Raw genomic sequence first — 21,178 nt, 5'->3', positions numbered from 1 at the left:
CACATTTATGACTGCTGCAGCATCCCCATGGTCACATGAGTTACATTCGGATGCTTGGCAACTAACTCACATCTATGAAGGGGAAACCGGATTCACGTAACAATCGTGTTACTAATTTAAGAACTGCTTAACAAATGTGGCAAGAAAGGTTGTAGAATGGGGCAAAACTCACTTTACAAATTTCGCACTTAGCAACATAAATTTTGGACTCAAGTGGGGTTGTACGTTGAGGACTACCTGTATGCAGGATGTTTCCAAAATGAGCCTGGATCGCCACTCTTAAGTGAGGATTACCCCTCTGCACAACTGGAATGAATCCTGCCTTAGTCCTGCTCTTCTCCAAAAAGCAGTTCCAGCCAATAACACTGTTGCAAACGGATCATCTGTGGGAGAAGAGCAGGCAGAGCTGCAGGGGGGTGTCAAATGTATCATCAGCTTAGAGTCATTAAGTTGCCACAAATGATCCAAGTCCAGCTCCCCTTGAATTCCTTTGCCCCTTAGCTAGAATCAATTTAGCAATGACCGTGAATTGACTAGATTAATGCCAGGTGCAAAGGGCCATATTATGTTGAAAAATTCAGAAGTTTTATTGCTCAAATCTATATGCAAGAATCTATTCAACTCATGGTCAGCTCTAAATTGGTACGAGATAAAAATCAATGGAATAGAAGGGGGGCTGCACTTGGACCTCTTGTGGCAACATATGGATTCTAAGCTGATGACATGTCTAACTCTGCCCCCCCAGCTCTGTTTACTCTTCTACTACAGTAACGGTACAAGATAAAAATCAATGGAATAGAAGGGGGGCTGCACTTGGACCTCTTGTGGCAACATATGGATTCTAAGCTGATGACATGTCTAACTCTGCCCCCCCAGCTCTGTTTACTCTTCTACTACAGTAACGGCTATTCTAAAAACACTGTTTTTAAGGTACACCACAAGTTCATCAACCTATCTCTCCCTCATCCTTTTCCCTCTATGCATGTCTTAAGAACTGATCAAGTTGGGAAAATCATGTGTTGAACTCAAATCCCTCTGCTCTACAGTATCCAAGAAGAGGACAAAATTATTTTTCAGGGGCAATGAAGACTAGAATTATGTACCCCAATCCTTAGCAGAAATATTTCATGAATGACAGATTTCCCCCCACTCCCCATTGCATTTGTTTCCCACTTACTATTATTTAATTTGATGAAATTCAATTTGCTTTCAGAATTACCTTTAAAAAATATGGCAAATAAATTAAAAAAAATGTATAATATTTTCAAAGAAGAGGAGAAAAGAGGTACAATTGTCAAAGGGTGTAGGGTTTATTAAATTATGAAATAACTAAAGTGTTTATAAATGATGACATGGTGTCATATGATGTGTTGTTGTTCATCTGAGGTTTTATATTCTTCCTTCCTACTTTTAAGAATTGCTAAGGACTAGGTGGTTTTTACTATGTCCTGATATGTAAAACCATAGAATTCAAAGAGGGTGTACTTTCTTTTTCACATGTAAAGAAAAGAAAAACTAAATTGTCTTCCTTCCTTCCTTCCTTCCTTCCTTCCTTCCTTCCTTCCTTCCTTCCTTCCTTCCTTCCTTCCTTCCTTCCTTCCTTCCTTCCTTCCTTCCTTCCTTCCTTCCTTCTTTCCTTCGAAAATCTGAATTTAGGGGAAAAGAAGGATGCAGAAGCCAGGATGGTAAAGGCAATAGTTGTAAAAATGCAGGCAAAAAACCCTGAGTACTTGCAAAAAGTCGCCAGAGGTATGGATATTTACTTTGGAAGACAAAATTCTCTGGGGTAGCTCCCTACCCAGGAAGCCAATAACCCTCAAAAATAAGAACAGTGTTTTCATCAGTAACTTTCAGAAAGCTATTGAAAATATAGCTGTTCAAATAAGGCGGTGGAGATCCAGAGATACGGTTAAGTAGACACTTGCATAGGTATGAAAATATTTACTCTGGTTTTATGATATTTAAAGTTAGAGGATGGTTAAATTATGGTTTATTGAAATTTATTTACATTTTGCTATACTGTATCCACTCATTATTACTTTGAAAGCCCAACTAAAGTGACAAAGATATAGTTATAATCAATCAAACAAATACATCCATGTTAAGGCAGCTCCCTGCAAGTGAATTTTCCCCTAACCTATTTTTAGGAATGTAAGCAGCCAGTACGGGTAGTCCTCGACTTATGACCTGTCACTTAGCAACAATTCAAAGTTACGATGGAAAGGCACCTTATGACCTGGGTGCCATGTTCCAATTGCCACCGACCCCTCCCTGTGATCATATGACCACGATTTACAATATTTTTGCCAGAAACTGATTTTTTACTATTGATTTTCTGCAAATGAATAGTGAAAAATAGCTTCACTTAACGACAGCTGCATTCGCTTAATAACTGCTACAAAAAAGGTTGTAAAAATCTGGCCCAGTTATTTAATGTTTAACTTATTATCCTAGTTGCAGGCTCAATTACGGTCGCAAGTTGAGGACTACCTGTATAATGACTATGGAACCTGAAAAGTTTTCTAGAGTTACCTGCTAAAGCCCCTCTATGAGGAAGATGAGCACTTGGAAAGTTTGATGAATAAAGAAATAAATAAAATTACAAAAATGAAAGTTCTTATTCTTTTATCGTCTTCAAACAAAAACCGATCAATAAGAAACTTTCTTCTACTACTAAGGAACCTGTTTTGTTCTCAACCAACCTGAGAGGTTTCCACTGTGTTAGAAGTAAACTAAGGGTGAAAGTATTTCCTGACAATCTGTCTAAATTTGTTATCCTAAAATCTGAGCATTGGCCTTCTTTTAGGACCACCCTTTATGACACTGTTAATCCTTTTCTTAATGGAAATATTCTGATGAGCTAAATTCTTAAAGTCTGAACAGAGTTTTCAGAAAGAGTAATTCAGCATTTCTTGAGGTTTTAATTTGTTGTAAAGTTCAACAAAGGTCATTTTCCTACCAGGGACTTCCAGTATCTTCATAGCACCAATCAGCTACCACTGATATAATATTATTTTCATTTCTGTTATTTTGGGACTTGGGAAAATATTCTAGACTGCTTATGAAGAAATGACTTTAGAAATATTTGTCTTAGGACTCAAGAACTGGTAGTGTCATGCCCCTGTCAGAGTCTGAATCCGAGGAGGAAGATGAACAGTTGACAGGGAGTGGGAGTATGGCTCCATTGGCTGTGGAGGAAACTGGGGAAGGGCAAAGTCTAGCTGAGCAGAGCAGGGAAGAGGTAGAACAAGGGAGAGGGAATTCAGAGGAAGACCCAGACCCATCCCCTCTTCATCCTAGGGCACGCAGGGGGGAAAGGAGAAGAGAGCAACATGGGTTGCGTGGCTTACAGGGGAGGAAAAGGCCCTGATTCCCTTCATTAGCCACAGCTGGGAAGAGAGTTTAAAAGAAATGCATGCTGAGTGTGGCAGCTGCTGGGAGCAAATATGAATTTATCTTGGGTTGACTTTGCTTTTCTGTGTTTCTGGCATCTTCCCAACCGTGTTGAGTTATTGCCGTGCCTTCACATCTGGAATTCTTGCTCCTGCCCTGTCAGACTAATGACCTCATTTTGTTTTGATTGGACTTGTAGTTTCAGTTTTTGTTGACCAAGTTTTGGACTTGATTCTCTGCAGCCAAAGGCTGTTCCTGGGAGAATTTTTCTCCAGCCAGAAGGTAACCAGGACATTGGGGGAAAGTTGGAGCTAATAAAGAGACTCCTACTGATTATCTGACTATGTTGCTTTTGTGCCACACCCCGGGTCATCACAGGTAGTCCTTGACTTACAACCATTGATTTAGTGACCATTTGAAGTTACAACGGCACTGAAAAAAGTGACATATGATCAGTCCTCACACATACAGCCCTTTCAGTTTCCCCATGGCCATATGATCAAAATTCAGGTGCAATCCACATACAATGGTAGCATCCTGGAGTCATGAGATCATATTTGTGACCTTCCCATCTGGCTTCTGACAACCAAAGTTAATGGGGAAAGCTGTATTCGCTTAACAGTCGCATGATTTGCTTAATAACTGCAGTGATTCACTTAATAACCGTGGCAAAAAAAGATTGTAACATTGGGCAGAAGTCACTTAATAACTGCTTTGCTTAGCAACATTAATTCTGGTCCCAATTATAGTTGTAAGCTGAGGACTATCTGGATGTTGAGAAGAGACCGAGGAGGCAGGAATGAGGGACTACATTATTGGGAATTAAGCCTTTTCTAATTATTATAGTTATGGCAATTTTGTTTTTCCAATGTAGTATGAAATTTGGTTTCTTACAGTTCTAATTATGCCCAGTTATAAGCTTCCCTGTCACTGGTGAAAAGATCTGCCTCCTTGCCATTTCACAGAAAGATTGTAAGAAAGACCCCTAGAGAAAGTCTTCGCTTTAACATAGGTGGTACTTTTGTCTCTCAAACTCCAGCCCAGTTGCTGGAATTCTTGTAACCCTGCCCCTTTCTTCTGGATAAATCTTACTAAAGAGGAAAAAACAAAAAGGTGCCAGGGAGGAAGTAAACTTATGTTTTTCTTCAGAACTACTTACGCAACGGGACGGCAGTTGCAAACCATCCTGATTTCACACCCCTCATATTCTTCTACTAAAGCAAAGGTTGCTGAGCCATGAGAGCATTCAAACCTATATTTACATCCAGCTATCTAATTCCAGAGTGAAAAGGCAAATTTCCTTCGATGTCATCTTACGTAGAATTGTAAACACCCAATGCCATGGGTACATTTTACACCACCCTGAGAAACTTAAGCCCCATTTAGCCAGTGATCTGTGCCCACCACCACGCTGCTGTACAATACCATCTGGAAAAGTAACTCGGTACTTACATCCACAATGAGGAAATCAAGCCAGCACCAAGCGTTGGTGAAGTACTTCTTAAAGCCGTAAGCCACCCATTTCAGAAGCATTTCCAAAACAAAGATGTAGGTGAAGATTTTATCAGCATATTCCAGCATGGTTTTAATGTTCTTCCTTTCTTCTAAGTAGATGTCTTCAAAGGCCTGGGAGAACAAAGTGGCATATTAAAGCATTTCCCATTGCAGATATTCTTTTTGAAAAGACTAACAGAATAACTGAGTTGGAAGGGACCTTGGAGGTCTTCTAGTCCAACCCCCTGCCTGGGCTGGAAACCCTACACCACTTCAGACAAATGGTTATCCAACATCTTCTTAAAATCTTCCAGTGTTGGAGAATTCACAACTTCTGGAGGCAAGTTGTTCCACTGGTTAATTGTTTTAACTGTGAGGAAATTTCTCCTTAGTTCTAGGTTGCTTCTTTCCTTGATTGGTTTCCACCCATGGCTTCTTGTCCTGCCTTCAGGTGCTTTGGAGAATAGCTTGACTCCCTCTTCTTTGGGGCAGCCCCTCAGATATTGGAAGATTGATATCATGTTCACTCCTAGTCCTTCTTTTCATTAACCTAGACATACCTAGTTCCTGCAACCGTTTTTCATGTTTCAGTTCCCTAACCATCTTTGTTGCTCTTCTTTTCACTCTTTCTACAGTTGGAAGGGAACTTGGAGGTCCTCTACTCCAACCCCTTGCTCAAACAGTAGATCAATTTCCAGCTCCAGTGTTGCATATTTTTCTTTGACCAACAACTACTTTCCATTGTCTTAGTCAGAGACAATGGTACCGGATCATCTAAATCAGGGGTGTCAAACTCATGTCATCACAGTGTTGTCATGTGACATATCACGACTTCCCCCCTTCGCTAAAATGGGCTTGGGCATGGCCAGCATGTGATGCATCCAGCCCGCGGCCTGTGAGTTTGACAGTCCTGGTCTAAACCATGGCAGTCCATCCTTAGCAACTTTAAGACTTATGAACTTCAACTCCCAGAATTCTCCAGCCAGTCATTCTGGGAATCAAAGTCCACAAGTCAAGTCTTAAAGTTGCCAAGGTTGAACACTTCTGATCTAAACTGAGATGCTTGGAATTCTTCAACTAAGGGAGAGAATTCAGGGCCTCTAATTAACAACTCATTCTCAAATTAAGGATTTCCTGAAATGAAGTATTCATCCCTATATGTCAACAAAAGACAATTATAAATCTTGAATCTTTCTTCAGAACCAGCAATGGGTAGTGTTTTTCATCATATCCAAGAGGAACCACATACTGAGATGATAACACAAATTACATGTATTTTTTTTTAAAGGAGAGGAAATTGTAGGTTTTATATTCACCAAAGCTCCGCTGCTGAGAAGAATCATGAAAATGATGAATGTCTCAAACCAACTGTGTTCAACGATTTGATAACAGGTTTTCCTCAGGCGCCACCAAACTTTGCCAGGAAATTTTGTGACATCCAATGAACAGCATGGGAGAATCTGGACACAAGCTAAAAAAAAAAATAAAGACAAAAAGCCAGAAGAATCACTTTAATATTGAAATTAGAATAGGAATTCCTTTGGTGGTTCCACTTAAAAAAGCATAATTGGTTTGCAATATAGCTAGTCCTCGACTTACGATCACAACTGAGTCCAAAATTCATTAAGTGAGACATTTGTTAAGTGAATTTTGCCCCATTTTATATCCTTTCTTGCCACAGTTCTTAAGTGAAACATTGCAGTTGTTAAGTTAGTGATACAGCCGCTAGTGAATCTGGCTTCCCTTTTCCCTTTTGACTTTGCTTGTCGGAAAGTTGCAAAACACAAATCGGTTCCTAAGCATCCAAATTTTGATCATGTGACCATGACACAAAGGTCATGCGTGAAATATTATTGTACGTCACAGTTTTCAGTGCCATTGCAATTTTGAACGGTCGCTAAATGAAGTGTTGTAAGTCAAGGACTACTTGTAGTGAAGTAGGATAGTGTACATGAAATTGAGCTTTATTTATTTATTTAGCCCAACTCTCCTAGAGGTGAATCTGGGCAGCCTATATTCAACAAAACAATATAAAAGATTAAAACAGTAAAGAGCAACCCTAAAAAATGATTTAACAATGACAAAGATGGGGAAAGAAGGCAGCAAGTTGCAAAGAAGGGGGAAGAGATGGGGATTTTGCCTGAGCCCATTAATCACCTCCAGAATGACCCAACTGCCTGGGGCCTCTAAGGACCCATGGGGGCCCCAGGCCAGTTGGCAGAGCCAAGTTTTCAGACCCTTGTAGAAGACCAAAAGACGGGTGCAGATCTCACCTTGGGAGGCACCACGTTCTAAAGGATGGAAGCCTCAGCAGAAAAGGCTGTTTTCCTTGGACCCTACCAGCCAAAATCCGTTGGCCCATGGGGTCTACCCGTGCAGGTGGGGTGAGTGGGTTCCTCAGGCACCCTGGATCTATTCCATGAAGAGCTTTAAAGGTAATGTTGGAAGTTAAAACCCACCCCTCTCTCAGGAAAATGAAATATTTTAGGATATGCTAAAAGGTATTTCCCCTGAAAAGAGAAGTAGAAACTCAGAAGCAGAAGCTCACCTCCCACCTTTGTTAATGGGCAGGGAATAATGGGCCAGAGCATTCTACATAACAAAGCCCTCTGCCCACCTCACTACCCGGCGTGGGAAGATTGCATCAGCCAGCACTCAGGAGAAGCCATGTGGTCCAGACCAAACCTACAAAGTTAGCTAAGACCCCCTGGAAGCCTGACAGTTAATGGGATACGTTTCTTACACAGGAACAGGAAACACTAAGGTGGGGCCCAATAGTTGGTATAAAACAATTGCACTCTCAGCATCTTGCCCCTTTTCCTTCTTTTCCTTCACCCAACATCTTGAAGCATGTGATCGTCCTTTTCGCTCAGGAGCTCCACGGCATGTGATCCTGTCCACCATTAAACCATCTTTCCAAACAGCTTCCACGTTTCCAGAATCTTTTTCCCCACTTGGAACTGAACCCCAGAAAGATTTTTCTTCCAACAGTAAGAACCAACACTTTGAATCGGACCCGAAAGCAAACCAGAAACCAACGTAGCTCAAGCAACAGGGGTGTTATGTGGGCCACTTTGGGACCCCCAAGAACAGTGCACGTCGTCCTTGACCTATGACCACAATTGAGCCCAAAAGTTCTGTTGCTAAGCGAAACATTTGCCAAGTGAATTTTGCCCCATTTTATGACCTCTCTTGCTATAGTTCTTAAGTGAATCATAGTTGTTAAGTTAGTAACACAGTTATTAAGTGAACCTGGTTTTCCCATTGCCATTGTTTGCCAGAAGGTCGCAAAAGGTGATCATATGAACCTGGGACACTGCAACCGTCATAAATATGAGTCAGTTGCTGCAAGCATCCAAATTTTGATCACATGACCATGGAGATCATGGTTGTAAATGTGAAAAATGGTTTGTAAGTGTGAAAATCATGGCTGTAAATGTGAAAAATGGTCATGTCACTTTTTTTTCTGCTTGAGCAAGGGGTTGGGCTAGAAGCCCTCCTAGATTCCATCCAACTCTCTTTTTTTTCATTATTCTGGTTTTCCCCCCAGTGTCCTTGTAACTTCAAACAGTCAGTAAAAGAACTGTTGTAAGTCGAGGACTACCTGAATACATCCCTTTCTTTTTTAATGGCGTGCCTTAATTTCTTTGTTTATTACTTCTTGTTCCTTTTCTCTGCTCTGTGCAATGCTTATTCCCAAAGGGGAATAGAATGACAGGCATGTAAGGGACTGAAGGACAGACTCCCTGAAGCATAGATATCACAGGCATGTTTTGTTTGGCGCCTGGCTTTGTATTGAACAAAGCATGCTTGAAATTGGGCGATGTGGCTGACAGGCTGTGCATCCTTGAGCTAAATCAACTATGCTGCTCGTCTGAAGATTGCTGATGAGAACTAATGCCTTACTGGGCTCCAGTTTTGCTAGCTCCAGTTTGCTTACAAATATTTCTTATGATTCATTGGTAACAGATATAACTTTATTCCAGACTGTGGTAGTGGGCAATGGTTCTGGAAATAAAAAGCAAGCCTTTTTAATGCAATTTAAAAGTAATGCATGCCATTTTCCCACAGATTCTCCTTTTTATCTTTCCTTCTTCTTTACAGTCCTTTCTCTCAAAGCACAACTATTTCATAGCAGGAAAAAAAAATCTTATATGACATCACAATAAAATCTGCCATGGGACAATGGCCTATTGTGTGTGTATCTGAATGTGTGGATGGATGGATGATGAGAGAAAGAGAGTGGAGTGTGTTTTTAAATAACAGGCTTTTATCACTATGAGAAAGGAAGATAATGTTAGGTTGTCATAGAGCAGGAGGCCTTGATCAGACAGAAATATTTGCAGATGAACTCAGGATATTTTAGAGAACATTCAAGACCATCTTTTCTCCAGGTATGTTTTTTTATATAATTTCCATTGCCCTATGCCACCATTGAAATGCCCAACACCCCTGAGGTTCCCAGACTGATAATGCCAAGATAAACAAATAATTACAGGACATACTCTTACAAGGAAATCTTCAGGGGTAGTCAAAAAAAGGGGGGAAGGACAAGAAATAACAGATGGAAGCTTATTAAAGAGAAAAGAAACCTAGAATTAAGAAAAAAAATTCCTGAAGTTGGGATCGATTAATGAGTGGAACAACTTGCCTTGAGAGGTTGTGGTTGCTCCATCACTGGAGGTTTTCAAGAAGAGATTGGACAGCCATTTGTCCAGAATTTTACAGGGTCTAGGAGACCTCCAAGATCCCTTCCAACTCTGTTATTTTGTATTCTATGTGCTACACCACACAGGTGTCATGCATGTATTGTTAAAAAAAAGAGGGTTTCTCACATATGATTGTAGTCATCAGCTTGAATCTTTTGACCTCCTATGGACCTCCTATGGACAACCCCATACACTTATCAATATAGACTAACCAGTTTGGTTACAAATGGGGATTAACATTTAAAATGAATTGAAGCCATGAAGCATGGAATTAAAACCTACCAAGCTTACCCATGGCTTTCAATTCAGCGTCATTAAAAAAATTTCCGTGGTCTAGTTCTGAGACCAAAAGTAAGTCATGATGAAGGTTAGGGGGAGAAACATCCCAAAGAAGCAGGACTTTTGGAAGGTAAGCAAGGGAAAAGTGGACTTGTCTTCCAATTGATTCCTTGGAATCAGGCCTCAACCATTTCTACCTTGCCAGTTGCAACACATTGTTTGGTCTCTGGATATGTCTCTACAGAACTTTGCCCTTAACCTTCATTTGGTCACCATATTTGATGGTGCAAAGGTAAAACATCAGATACATTTTTAAGAAAGGGACAACTCCCTAGGTAAACCTGTCAAAAATCATGATACATTGCTGGGTTCATGCTGGTCTGGAGAGATGTAACACCTCTTCTTGAAAAACTCCAGTGATGGAGCATCCACAACTTCTGGAGGCAAAAGTCATTCCACTGATTAATTGTTCTCAGGAAACGTCTCAGTTCTAGGTTGGATCTCTTTTAATGGTTTTACACCCATTACATCTTGTCCTGCTCTCAAGTGCAGGTGGGAATTTTAGATGGGAAATTTTATTCTCCCATTTGCAGGGCCATTGATTGCTGCCCTCAGCAGCTGCTGTGCACTCGTAAGCCAACCTTTTTAATAACTTTGTGTAGTATTTGTTACTTTAGCAATGGAGCTCTGGGGTTCCTGTGACTTAGTTTGAGGAAAGGGATCTTGCTCTAAGGAAGGTGCTACTTTCATTTCATTGCAATGGAAAAAAAAAGGGAAATTGAATAGGTAAATGGATTACAAAGATAGTCAAAGATAGGTAAAGATAAAGGTTCCCCTCGCACATATGTGCTAGTCATTCCCGACTCTAGGGAGCGGTGCTCATCTGCGTTACAAAGCTGAAGAGCCAGCGCTGTCCAAAGACGTCTCCGTGGTCATGTGACCAGCATGACTAAATGCCGAAGGCGCACACAACGCTGTTCCCTTCCCACCAAAGTGGCCCCTATTTTTCTTCTTGCATTTTTTACGTGCTTTTGAACTGCTAGGTTGGCAGAAGCTGGGACGAGTAACAGGACTTCACGCAGCATTAGGGATTTGAACCGCTGAACTTCCAACCTTTCGATTGGCAAAATCAGCGTCTTAGCCACTGAGCCACTGCGTAGTCAAAGATAGCATTCTAAATATTTGAATAAATATGTCATCTGTGTCAAGCATCCAGACAGTATCCATGATTTCAATCACTCCGAGACGTTATCTCTCCAATTGATTTATTAGGAACAGATCTGGCACGTTCAAAAGCAATTTTCCAAGTGAAAGCTTTTCTAGCACCTTGCACAGAATCCACCTTCTCTCCTCCCTTCTCTCCTCCCTTCTCTCCTCCCACTTCTACACTTCATAAATCACGAGAACCAATTAACTGCAACTGCAAATTCTTAATACGACACACAGAATAACCTTGAACTTTTCAACTCCTCTAACTCTCTAGAAAAAAAATATGTGGCAGCTGAATTTCAAAGCTGACAATCTGCATGTTTGTGATAGGAGATTCCAGGTGATTTCTTCCAGTGATTTCAGGTAGTAACGCAGGCAAGAAAAGTTCTATGGAATCTATAATTTATTTAAGAACACATCAAATGTCCCACCATCATTTTTTGAAAATAGTCATCTAAGGTGGACCAGGGCCAACTAAAACTATCTCCTATGAAAGGATCCATCTCCTATGGAAAGATGTCTTGACTGAAATTATTGAATCTACTGAGTAATCTAACAGCAGAAATGGAAAAGCTTTGTTGTCAAATTCTTGCTACAGAATCAACCAGCAGAGACTAACACCCTGGTTCAACCACCAAACTGAAGTTACTGTAGGTAATTCATATTGCCCAGGAAACTGAAGGATTGAAGGACTGGAAAAGTAATTTAGTATCTTTCCTAAGTACTTAGTAATTACGTAGTTTCCTTTCCTTTCCTGAGCTGTGGCGGTGCAGTGGTTAGAATGCAGTATTGGAGGCTAACTCACGGCTCACAGCCAGGAGTTTGATCCTGATGGGTTGGGGGTTGACTCAACCTTCCGTCCTTCCGAGGTCTATAAAATGGGGAGCCAGATTGTTGAGGGCAACATGCTAACATTTATTTGCTTAGGGAGGGCTCTGTGAAGCAGTATACAAGTCTAAGGCTGTAAAGCGCTGTGAAGTGATATATAAGTCTAATTCTATTGCTATGGCTAATAGCTTATTGCTAATGACAATGGGTTTTGAAGAGAAGCCTTTGGAGAGAAACCCTCCAAAAGTTACAGTGGTTACAAGGAATGGCCTTGAGGAAAGGAGGAAGAGCTACGACCAAGGTAACAGATAAAAGAAACTTGAGTCCAGGGCAGAACTGTAGACAATGACTTACACAAGACTCTCCCTTGTTCTCAGAAAGGTAAAAGGAGAGAGGGAGGGGGGAATGCATTCAGACTTGCAAGAATCTGCTAAAATATCTTTGCAATAAAAATATTGGCCGGCATGACTTTGGTTTACGCTAAAGGGCTGACAGTTGCATATACTCAAAAAAATCACTTCTGTTACACAGGTAGTCCTTGACTTAACAATAGTTCATCTAGTAACTGTTTAAAGTTATAACAGCACTGAAAAAAGTTACTTATGGCCATTTTCACAATTAAGATCCTTGTAGCATCCTCGGGATCATGGGATCAAAATTCAGATGTTTGGCAACTGGCTCACACTTATGACTATTGTTGTATCCTAAGGTCATGTAATCCCTTTTGCAGTCCTTTAACAAGCAAAGTCAATGGGGAAGCCAGATTCACTTAACAACTGGGTTACCTGCTGTGATTCACTTAACAACTGTGGCAGAAAAGGTCTTAAAATGGGGGGCAAAACTCACTCATCAAATGTCCTCACTTAGCAACATAAACTTTGGGTTCACTCATGGTCATAAGTTGAGGACTACCTGTATTTTGACATTTTCTATCAAGTGCATTAATGTTTGGCTACTGCATGGAAGCAAAACCACAAAGAAAACGCCTCAGATCTCAGGGCTTCTCCCTGTCCTGTGGGGCTTTTGTTATCTCCTTCAATCATTTTTCACATCCTATCTCTGGCAGTTATCTCCAAGTAATCCCCTCGGAGCAGGCTTGTTCCCAAGTTAAATAATCCTTGGGGATGTGTATGCTCGCAGCTTACTGACAGCTCATCACATCTTAGTCCCTATCTTGATTCTCCCGTTTCCTGCTTCCACTCATAGCTCCCCAGGGAACAATCAGCTGCAATGGAACTTCATGCCTTTTGAGTAATTGCATATATTAGAGGGAGAATTAAGAGTATTTTTCTCATGTCTCATCTTTGCATTTTATTGGCAAGTAGAAATGGGCTTCCCCCAAACCTGGAATGCTTTAGTCTTAAAAAAAAAATTGTCATATCGTTTTATGCAATCAGCTAAAGGTTACAGAAAATGGCTGCAGATCACCAGGTTGGGAGGAGAGGAACTGGTGGGGAATCGTAGGTTTTATTGTCTAAAGAGCATCTCCATTTTTCTGCTAGAAATCTTGTTAGGAGAATTAAACAAGTTCAATAATAAAAAAATTAAGGAAAGAAATCATGGTGAGAAAAAAGGGTTAAATTTACTGCTAGCCTGCACTTAAAGTAAAAAAAACAACAAGAGAATAGTTTTCAACTAGAAAATGTAGGCTTAGGGAATCTGTCCACAATATATATATTTTTTACCAAATTGGGGTGGTTCAACTAAGAAGTCTCTGCTGTCCAGGGTGGCCACCCATATAATCTCTGTGAGAAAAGAGATTCCTTGGTGAACTCCTGCACTGAATCAGGTGAGAAGCAAGCAAGAGACTGATTCAAAGTAATCTCACTGCAGACAGTGGTTAAGGGATTGGACAGGATCTAGGAGATCTAGTTTCAGGCCTCCCTCAGTCAGGGAAGCTAAGGGAGTAACTTTAAGCCAGCTATTATCTCGTTCATCCTGATATATCTCATAGTTTTGTTACTGTGGGGGAAATTGATGGACAGAATGCTACATATGCAACCTTCAGCTCTTGGAGTATTCTATCTATCTATCTATCTATCTATCTATCTATCTATCTATCTATCTATCTATCTATCTATCTATCTATCTACCTACCTACCTACCTACCTACCTACCTACCTACCTACCTCTGCTTATCTGGGTGTTAATCACTGGTGAGGAGGAGTTTTGATCTTTTTGTTACCTTTTTGTCTTTTTGATCTCTGTTGTGAATGGTATGTAGATGTTGTTCATCACTGTGTGCCTGTTGATGGTTTATTTCTTTGAGTGCCAAGCTCCAGACTTCTGTGATGTTTTTGGACTTGATTTGGTCTAGGGTGCTCACATTTTTCCAACTGGAACTATGGTTAAGTCGATTCATGTATTGTGAAATTAAAAAGTTTCATCATGACTTTTTCTGCCAGTTGGTGTTCATGTATAGCACTCTGTACGTCCTGCTGGCCACGTGACCAGCGCTGGTTCAATGGCCCTGAAAGGGAGATGAGCACCACCCCACTAGAGTCGGCAACAACTAGAGGAGTAAAATCCTTAGGGACTCCTTTACTCTTTTTTTTTTAAGAGCACAAATGTTTATCTTGGTTTTGATGCTGGAACTCTTGAATTGAAACAGAATTTCAATGACTTTGAAATGTCTGAATGAGTCGTTCTCATATTTATTCTACCTGCTTTAATCCATTAAATGTTTTAGGAACTGATTTCTTTTTCACATTCCTGGAGTTTATTAGATTGCTTGGTACAGCAATTTTAAGAACTGTGAAGGGTAACTCATCCTGTTTTTAATCAGTAGGGCTCAAAAACAGATAAATTGACATAGTCCTTGCTAAATTGAAATTTTACACATGAAACTCTGACTTTGTTATTATTGACAGAAGGGAATATTAATATAAAATACACATTCTAATCTGACAAGCATTCATGTGGATGCAGAATTCTTGCTCTGAAAATAAGGGAAGGGCTCACATAGAGGTGGTCCTTGACTTACAACAGTTCATTTAGTGACTGTTCAGTAACACTGAAAAAAGTGACTTATGACTATTTTTCACACTTACGATCATTGCAGCATCCCAATGGTCACATGATTAAAATTCGGATGCTTGGCAACTGGTTCATATTTAGGATGGCTGCAGTTTCCTGGAATCATGTGATCAGCTTTTATGACTTCCTTACAATTAAAATCAGTGAGGAAGCCAGATTCACTTCACAACCGTGTGACTAATTTAACAACTGCAGTGATTCATTTAACAACGGTGGCAAGAGAGGTCGTAAAATGGGGCAAAACTTGCTTAACTAATTCATCGCTTAACCAGAGGAATTTTGGACACAATCATGGTCATAAGCCAAGGACTACTTATTTTACGATGATATTTATAGAGACTTGTACTTTTTCTGTTCTCCAGAAACCCAACCCTCTCCTTCAAAGTAGTCTGATCCAGTTTTGGTTTATGTTATTCCACGATACTCTAAGCCAGGGGTTCCCAACCTGGGGTGCTCACACCTCCTGGGGGTGCGAGACGATATTCCAGGGGGTGCGAGAAAAGTCCAGGTAAATAATAGGATATTGGCTATATGTTGGCATTTTTATTTATTATGCAATGGATTAACTTTGTTTTCATTTTAGAGTTAAGTATCGTTATTTAGTGGGTGCGAGGTTCGAGTGAAATTTCTTTAGGGGTGCAGGGCGAAAAAAAGGTTGGGAACCACTGCTCTAAGCCATGTTTTGATGAACCAAAGATTTGGTGAAAGAGTCATGTTGTTTGGTCCTGGCAAGCCCGGTCATAAACCAAGATTTACAAAACACAATAACTGGGTTCCAACTGTTGATGGAGACCAACAGTGTGGCCCGGCATCGTGAGCGGGGCCTGCCAGTGAAAATGCAGTGCAGAAATAAGGAAACCAGCTCTTCAGAAGTTGTCATAATCTCCATCCGCTGATTGCTGCTAATGGGAGGTAATGGGAGCTGAGATCCCACACCATCTGGAATGTCAGACCTGCTCAGTGTAAAAGAGTTTAGAGCTGGCCATGGGAATAGGGAAAGAATTTAATGAGTCATTTAGGGAGGAATTTCAGAAAAAGGTTACCAGAAACTCAAAATAATATCATTTTAATTTTGTTTAGTATAAGATGGGACACAGAGGAACTTGCACAGGCTTTTGAGATTCCGCTATTCTATTTCATCACGATAAAAGTAACAATCCTGGGACCCCTGCTTTTTGACCTGGCCTGCTCTGAAGGGGTGGTTCTCAACTGGGAAGAGAAAGATCGGTTGGAACAGAATGAGAAGGGTGGAAGGGGACGATGTAAAGAAGGGCATAAAATATAGACTGTTAAGAGACGACAAACCAAAGAGAATTAAGGAGAAAGGAGTGTTGGTGAAGGAAATATTTCCTTCCTTCCATCTCTCTGCTTTATGAGAATGTAATAATCTCCCAAGGACTCCAAGCAAAGAAGCCTTTTTTTTTGGGACAGAAGCTGAACTTATATCCTCTTCCATGTGCCTGTGACTTCCAACATCAGTTTGGTCTAGTGGGTTAAGGCACCAGTGTAGAAGGCAGAAGGCAGTGAGTTGTAGTCCAGGATCCTCAACCCCCAGGCCATGGTCTGGTATTGGACTACAGCCCACTGGTGACTGGGCCACACAATGGAGAGCAAGTGGGCAAGGGTGTGAAACTCCATTTGCACAAGTTGCGGGCACACAGGCCCACGCTTGCACAGAACCTCTCCCCGCCCCTCCACCGCCGGTACCGTCAGCAATACTGGCCTGCAGAGCCAGAAATGTTGGGGACCGCTCTTCTAGTCCCACTTTAGGCATGGGTGACTTTGGGACAATCATCAAGAGACTGTGAATTCCAGTCCCACTTTAGGCATGAAAGCCAGCCGGGTGACATCGGGCCGATCCCTCACTCTCAATCCACCTCACAGGGTTGTTGTCCGGAAAAGAGGAGAAGGAAAGAGTATTAGGTATGTTTGCTACCTTATCTATAAGAATAATAAAGGCGGAATAAAAATAATAGTCATTCTATCCCCCATTCAGGCATGTGAGGGTTATTCTTGTCTGGAAAACGCAGGCGAGACAGCTGCAAACCTGCCAGTGTATAAAGAAAGATGGTATCACTGATCTAGAGTAATCTTTTCCTGGATTACCACACCAGGCTCAATAAAATGAGCAGGGTTTCTTTGCTGGTGCTCAGAGAATTTGGTTACAATTCTAGTATAGCAATGCAAAGAGGAAGTCGCTTAATCACAGGTCAATTTTTAGGCTATTCTTTATCCAGGCAAAACCAGCAATCACTTCCTTTCAAAGGTTGCCATTTCCCAGCCACACAGCCCTAATCCAAGCCACCTTTGCACTCCTGAATTATTCCAGTCAAGAGAAGAGCAGGCCATCCTTACCTTCTGGGAGGCAATCTTCAGGATCCAGCAGTTCTTCTGCCAGTTCAGGCATCTGTTCCAGAAGCTCTGAGGGAATTGCCAAATCCACTGTACTTCCTTCGGACAGGCTGATTTCATCAAATTTCTACGGAAGGAAGAAGAGCAGAGACTTCATCATCCAGTCTTATGCCTGTTCTTTTAGATAGATAGATTAGATAGATAGATTAGATAGATGGATGGATGGATGATAGATAGATAGATAGATAGATAGATAGATAGATAGATAGATACAAAAAACAAAAAAGCCAGCCAATCTGCAAACATCAACTCCATCAACCAATCAAGAAATGACAACACAGCCAACCTCCCCACCAGTATATATAGGGAGACGGCAACATCTTGAAAGAAAACCCAAAGCCCTACCAGAGTTGCAGCATTCAGTCATTTCTCAGAAGGATAAAAATATAGAACATAGAATAATAGAGTTGGAAGGGTCTTGGAGGCCTTCTAGTTGCTATCCAGTCTCTTTTTGAAACCTTCCAGTGATGGAGCACCCCACAGCTTCTGGAGCAATGGTGGGATTCAATTTTTTTTACTACCAGTTCTGTAGGCGTGGCATGGCTTGGTGGGCCTGGCAGGGGAAGAATACTGTAAAATCTCCATTCCCCACCTACTCCTAGGGCAAGGTTACTTCAAAATCCCCCTTCCCTCCCCACCCCACTAACCTGCTTTCCAGTTCCATTCTCCTGTCCAGGGCAATCAAAGGAGACCCAGCCGATCAGCTGGGACTCAGTGGGAGGCAGAGAAGAGATGGGGGCGGGGACAGTCAGAGGTGGTATTTGCCGGTTCTCCAAACTATTCAAAATTTCCGCTACCGGTTCTCCAGAACTGGTCAGAACCTGCTGAATACCACCTCTGTTCTGGAGGCAAGCTGTTCCACTGGTTGAAAGAAATTCACAAGGCTGCTATGTGGAAAAGGGTTGACGCATGCAAACACATTAGCAAAAAGCAAAACTATAGAGAAAAGCAACTCTACAGAAGTATTTTAAAACTACAGCGCTCAACTGTCTCTGGCATGTTATTTAACAACCATAGGAAGCCACTGATAGAGGTCATTTGTCATTTGAAATGAAGTGTCTTTTCCTAGAGAATACAATCGTATGCTGCTAAAGTTATTTCAGAGTGACACAGCTGACAACAATAGGGGGAAATGCACGGGATAATATGACAGGGAGAATAACCCCGTATACCTTTATTATTATTTTGTTATTTTATTTGTATCCCCTCTTTATTTATTTTTTTCAAATAACTCAAGGCAGGGAATATATGCAACACACGCTCCTCCTACTATTTTCCTCTACAACAACGATCTTGTAAGGTGGGTTAGGATGAGAAAGAGCGACTGGCCCAAAGCCACCTATCTGGCTTCCACCCCTAAGGCAGGACTAGAACTTACTATCACCTGGTGATTGGTCCAAAATCAACCAGCTGGCTTTCCTGCCTAAGGCGTGGCTTGAACTCACTGTCTCCTGTTTCTAACTTGGAGCTTTAACCACTAGACTAGTGGTTTAATTAGATATGACACTGTTCCAGTGAAGTTTATCACCCTCTCATTTAAAATTGCTACCTATATAATTGGCTCTGGAGTGGTAGGACACCCTGCTATTTAAAAAAAGCCACACCTAAGACCGTAACTTTTGAAACCGCTCCTTCATGTTTGGAAAAGAAAGATACATCAGCTGAGTTCACAAAATAACTAGGCTCTAGTAGAATTGGATGGCTGTGATTTAGCAAGTTGCAGGAAACCAGACTTCGCCTTAATATGCTTTGTAAATCAGATTTTCACATTATGTCATAATAGTGTAACTGAACCCAGCAACTGTTTTCTTATGCAGGTTTAGGTTTCAGTGTGTTGTCCCCAGGACTGTCAAAAAACCCAAGACAGGGTTGAAACTGTATGATTGAACCTAAAGGTTTTTGGGGGTGCACTGTGACACAAATAAACAATTATGTGGTCGCAAGCCCTGTTTTTACTCTTTTGATATCCCCCATTCTCAGATATCACTGGTTGTACCTGTTGCTTCATCCTTCTACTTCAGCTGCGACAGATATATACAATTAACTTGGAGTAAGCCCACTGAAAGCAACTGAAATTAAATTCTGAATATAAGATTACTCAGTTAACAATTTCACTTGATGAGGTTCAGGAATGTGATATGGGGGGGGGGGATTATAACAGGTAGTCCTCAACTTACAACCACAATTGAGCCCAACGTTTCTTTTGATAAGTTAAACATTTGCTAAGTGAGTTTTATGATCTTGCTTGCCATAGTCGTTATGTGAATCATTGCAGTTAAATGAATCTGGCTTCTCCACTGCTGGACAAAAGGTCACACAAGATAATCACATGACTCCAGGACAGTGCAACTATCATAAATACATGCCAAGAGTTTGAATTTTCACAACATGATCATGGGTTACTACAATAGTCATGAGTGTGAAAAATGGCCATGAGCCACTGTTTTCAATCCCATTGTAATTTTGAATGTTCACTAAATGAATGGTTGTAAGTTGAGGATTGCCTGTATTTAGCTCCATGTGCTGATGTAAGTATCTAGGAGTTGCTTAGTAGTTTTATAGTCTCCCAACCCTCTCAAAGAGCAAATTCCTGCACTAATAAAATGTTATTTCCAGAAAAGGAGATTGGAAGTCATTTCTTAAAGTATCAGGATCCCTGATCCTCAAAGCAGCTTCCCTAACTGGGACAAGAACAAAATTCAAAGGTCCCCAAATGTCTCTGGGGATTCCTGGCATTGATCCTGAAAAAAAAGCAGAAAGCAGAGATCCCAACAGAAAGAAGGAACAGATTGAGTTAAATCGGGTAAACAGAGAATAAACGGGGTCTGCACAAGAATTACCAGGCGGCGACAAAAGGAAAGATTATAATATTTGTGGAGCTCAGCAGCACAGCCAGAGGGGGGATAGATGAGAAACCCAAAACAAAGAAACACAATTAAAAACAATGCACAGTAAGAGACGATAGCTCCTTCAAAGTAAAAGAACGTTTCTGCTACATTCTGGGGAAAGGGAGGCGGAGGGGAGTTGAAACATTTTGTGGGATCTGTGCCATCTCCACCATAACTTTAAAACTTAAGAGGCAGCAGCCATTCGACATGAAGAATTTTTTTTATTATTATTATTATTATTATTATTATTATTATTATTATTATTATTATTATTATTATTATTATTATTATTATTATTATTATTATTATTATTATTGCAATTTGTATTATTTATCTATATCCCGCTTTTTTAGAGCAACGGTCCCCAACCTTTTGGGCATCAGGGATCAGTTCCGTGGAGAGAATTTTTTTCTGCAGACTGGAGAAGTGTGTGGCTTTGTGTGCTGGCTCCTCCTGGGGATGGAGCTTTGTGCGGCTTGGTTTCTGGCATTCCGTGGACCGGTGTGTGGCCCATGGACCAGGGGCAACCCTAAGTTGCATTAATAGAGGGATACAATCGAGATCAAGTGAGGTACTAATACCACTCTATAAAGCCTTAGTAGGACCACACCTAGAGTATGGCATCCAGTTTTGGTCACCACATTATAAAAAAGATGTTGAGACTCTAGAAAAAGGACAGAGAAGAGCAACCAGGATGATTAGGGGACTGGAGGCTGAACCATACAACGAACAGTTGCAGGAACTGGGCTTGGCTAGTCTAGTGAAGAGAAGGACCAGGGGAGACATGATAGCAGTCTTCCAATATTTGAGGGGCTGCCACAGAGAGGAGGAAGGGGTCAAGCTATTTTCTAAAGCGCCTGTAGGCCAGACAAGGAATAATGGATGGAAACTGAACAAGGAGAGATTTAATCTGGAAGTAAGGAGAAACTT

At 41.0% G+C, this 21,178-nt stretch overlaps 1 protein-coding gene across 7 annotated transcripts in view; it reads right to left on the bottom strand.

Annotated features, from left to right (window-relative positions):
* The window catches only part of LOC113419511 (sodium channel protein type 5 subunit alpha-like), a 377,390-nt gene that overhangs the window by 62,894 nt on the left and 293,318 nt on the right, over positions 1-21,178 (bottom strand). For all 7 annotated transcript variants that reach the window (XM_087947846.1, XM_087947840.1, XM_087947841.1 and 4 more), the window contains 3 exons: positions 17,304-17,427; positions 6,204-6,358; positions 4,846-5,019 (listed from right to left, as the gene is read on the bottom strand). In XM_087947846.1, the coding sequence (XP_087803972.1) occupies positions 4,846-5,019; positions 6,204-6,358; positions 17,304-17,427 (453 nt within the window). The remainder of the gene's footprint in view (positions 1-4,845; positions 5,020-6,203; positions 6,359-17,303; positions 17,428-21,178) is intronic.

This window comes from Notechis scutatus, chromosome Z, assembly GCF_049901735.1.
Source record: "Notechis scutatus isolate UNSWTSFEM ecotype Mainland chromosome Z, rNotScu1.2, whole genome shotgun sequence".
Taxonomy (NCBI): Eukaryota; Metazoa; Chordata; class Lepidosauria; order Squamata; family Elapidae; genus Notechis; species Notechis scutatus.
Note: the sequence above shows the minus strand (reverse complement) of the source record. Positions and strands in the feature narration are given on the sequence as shown.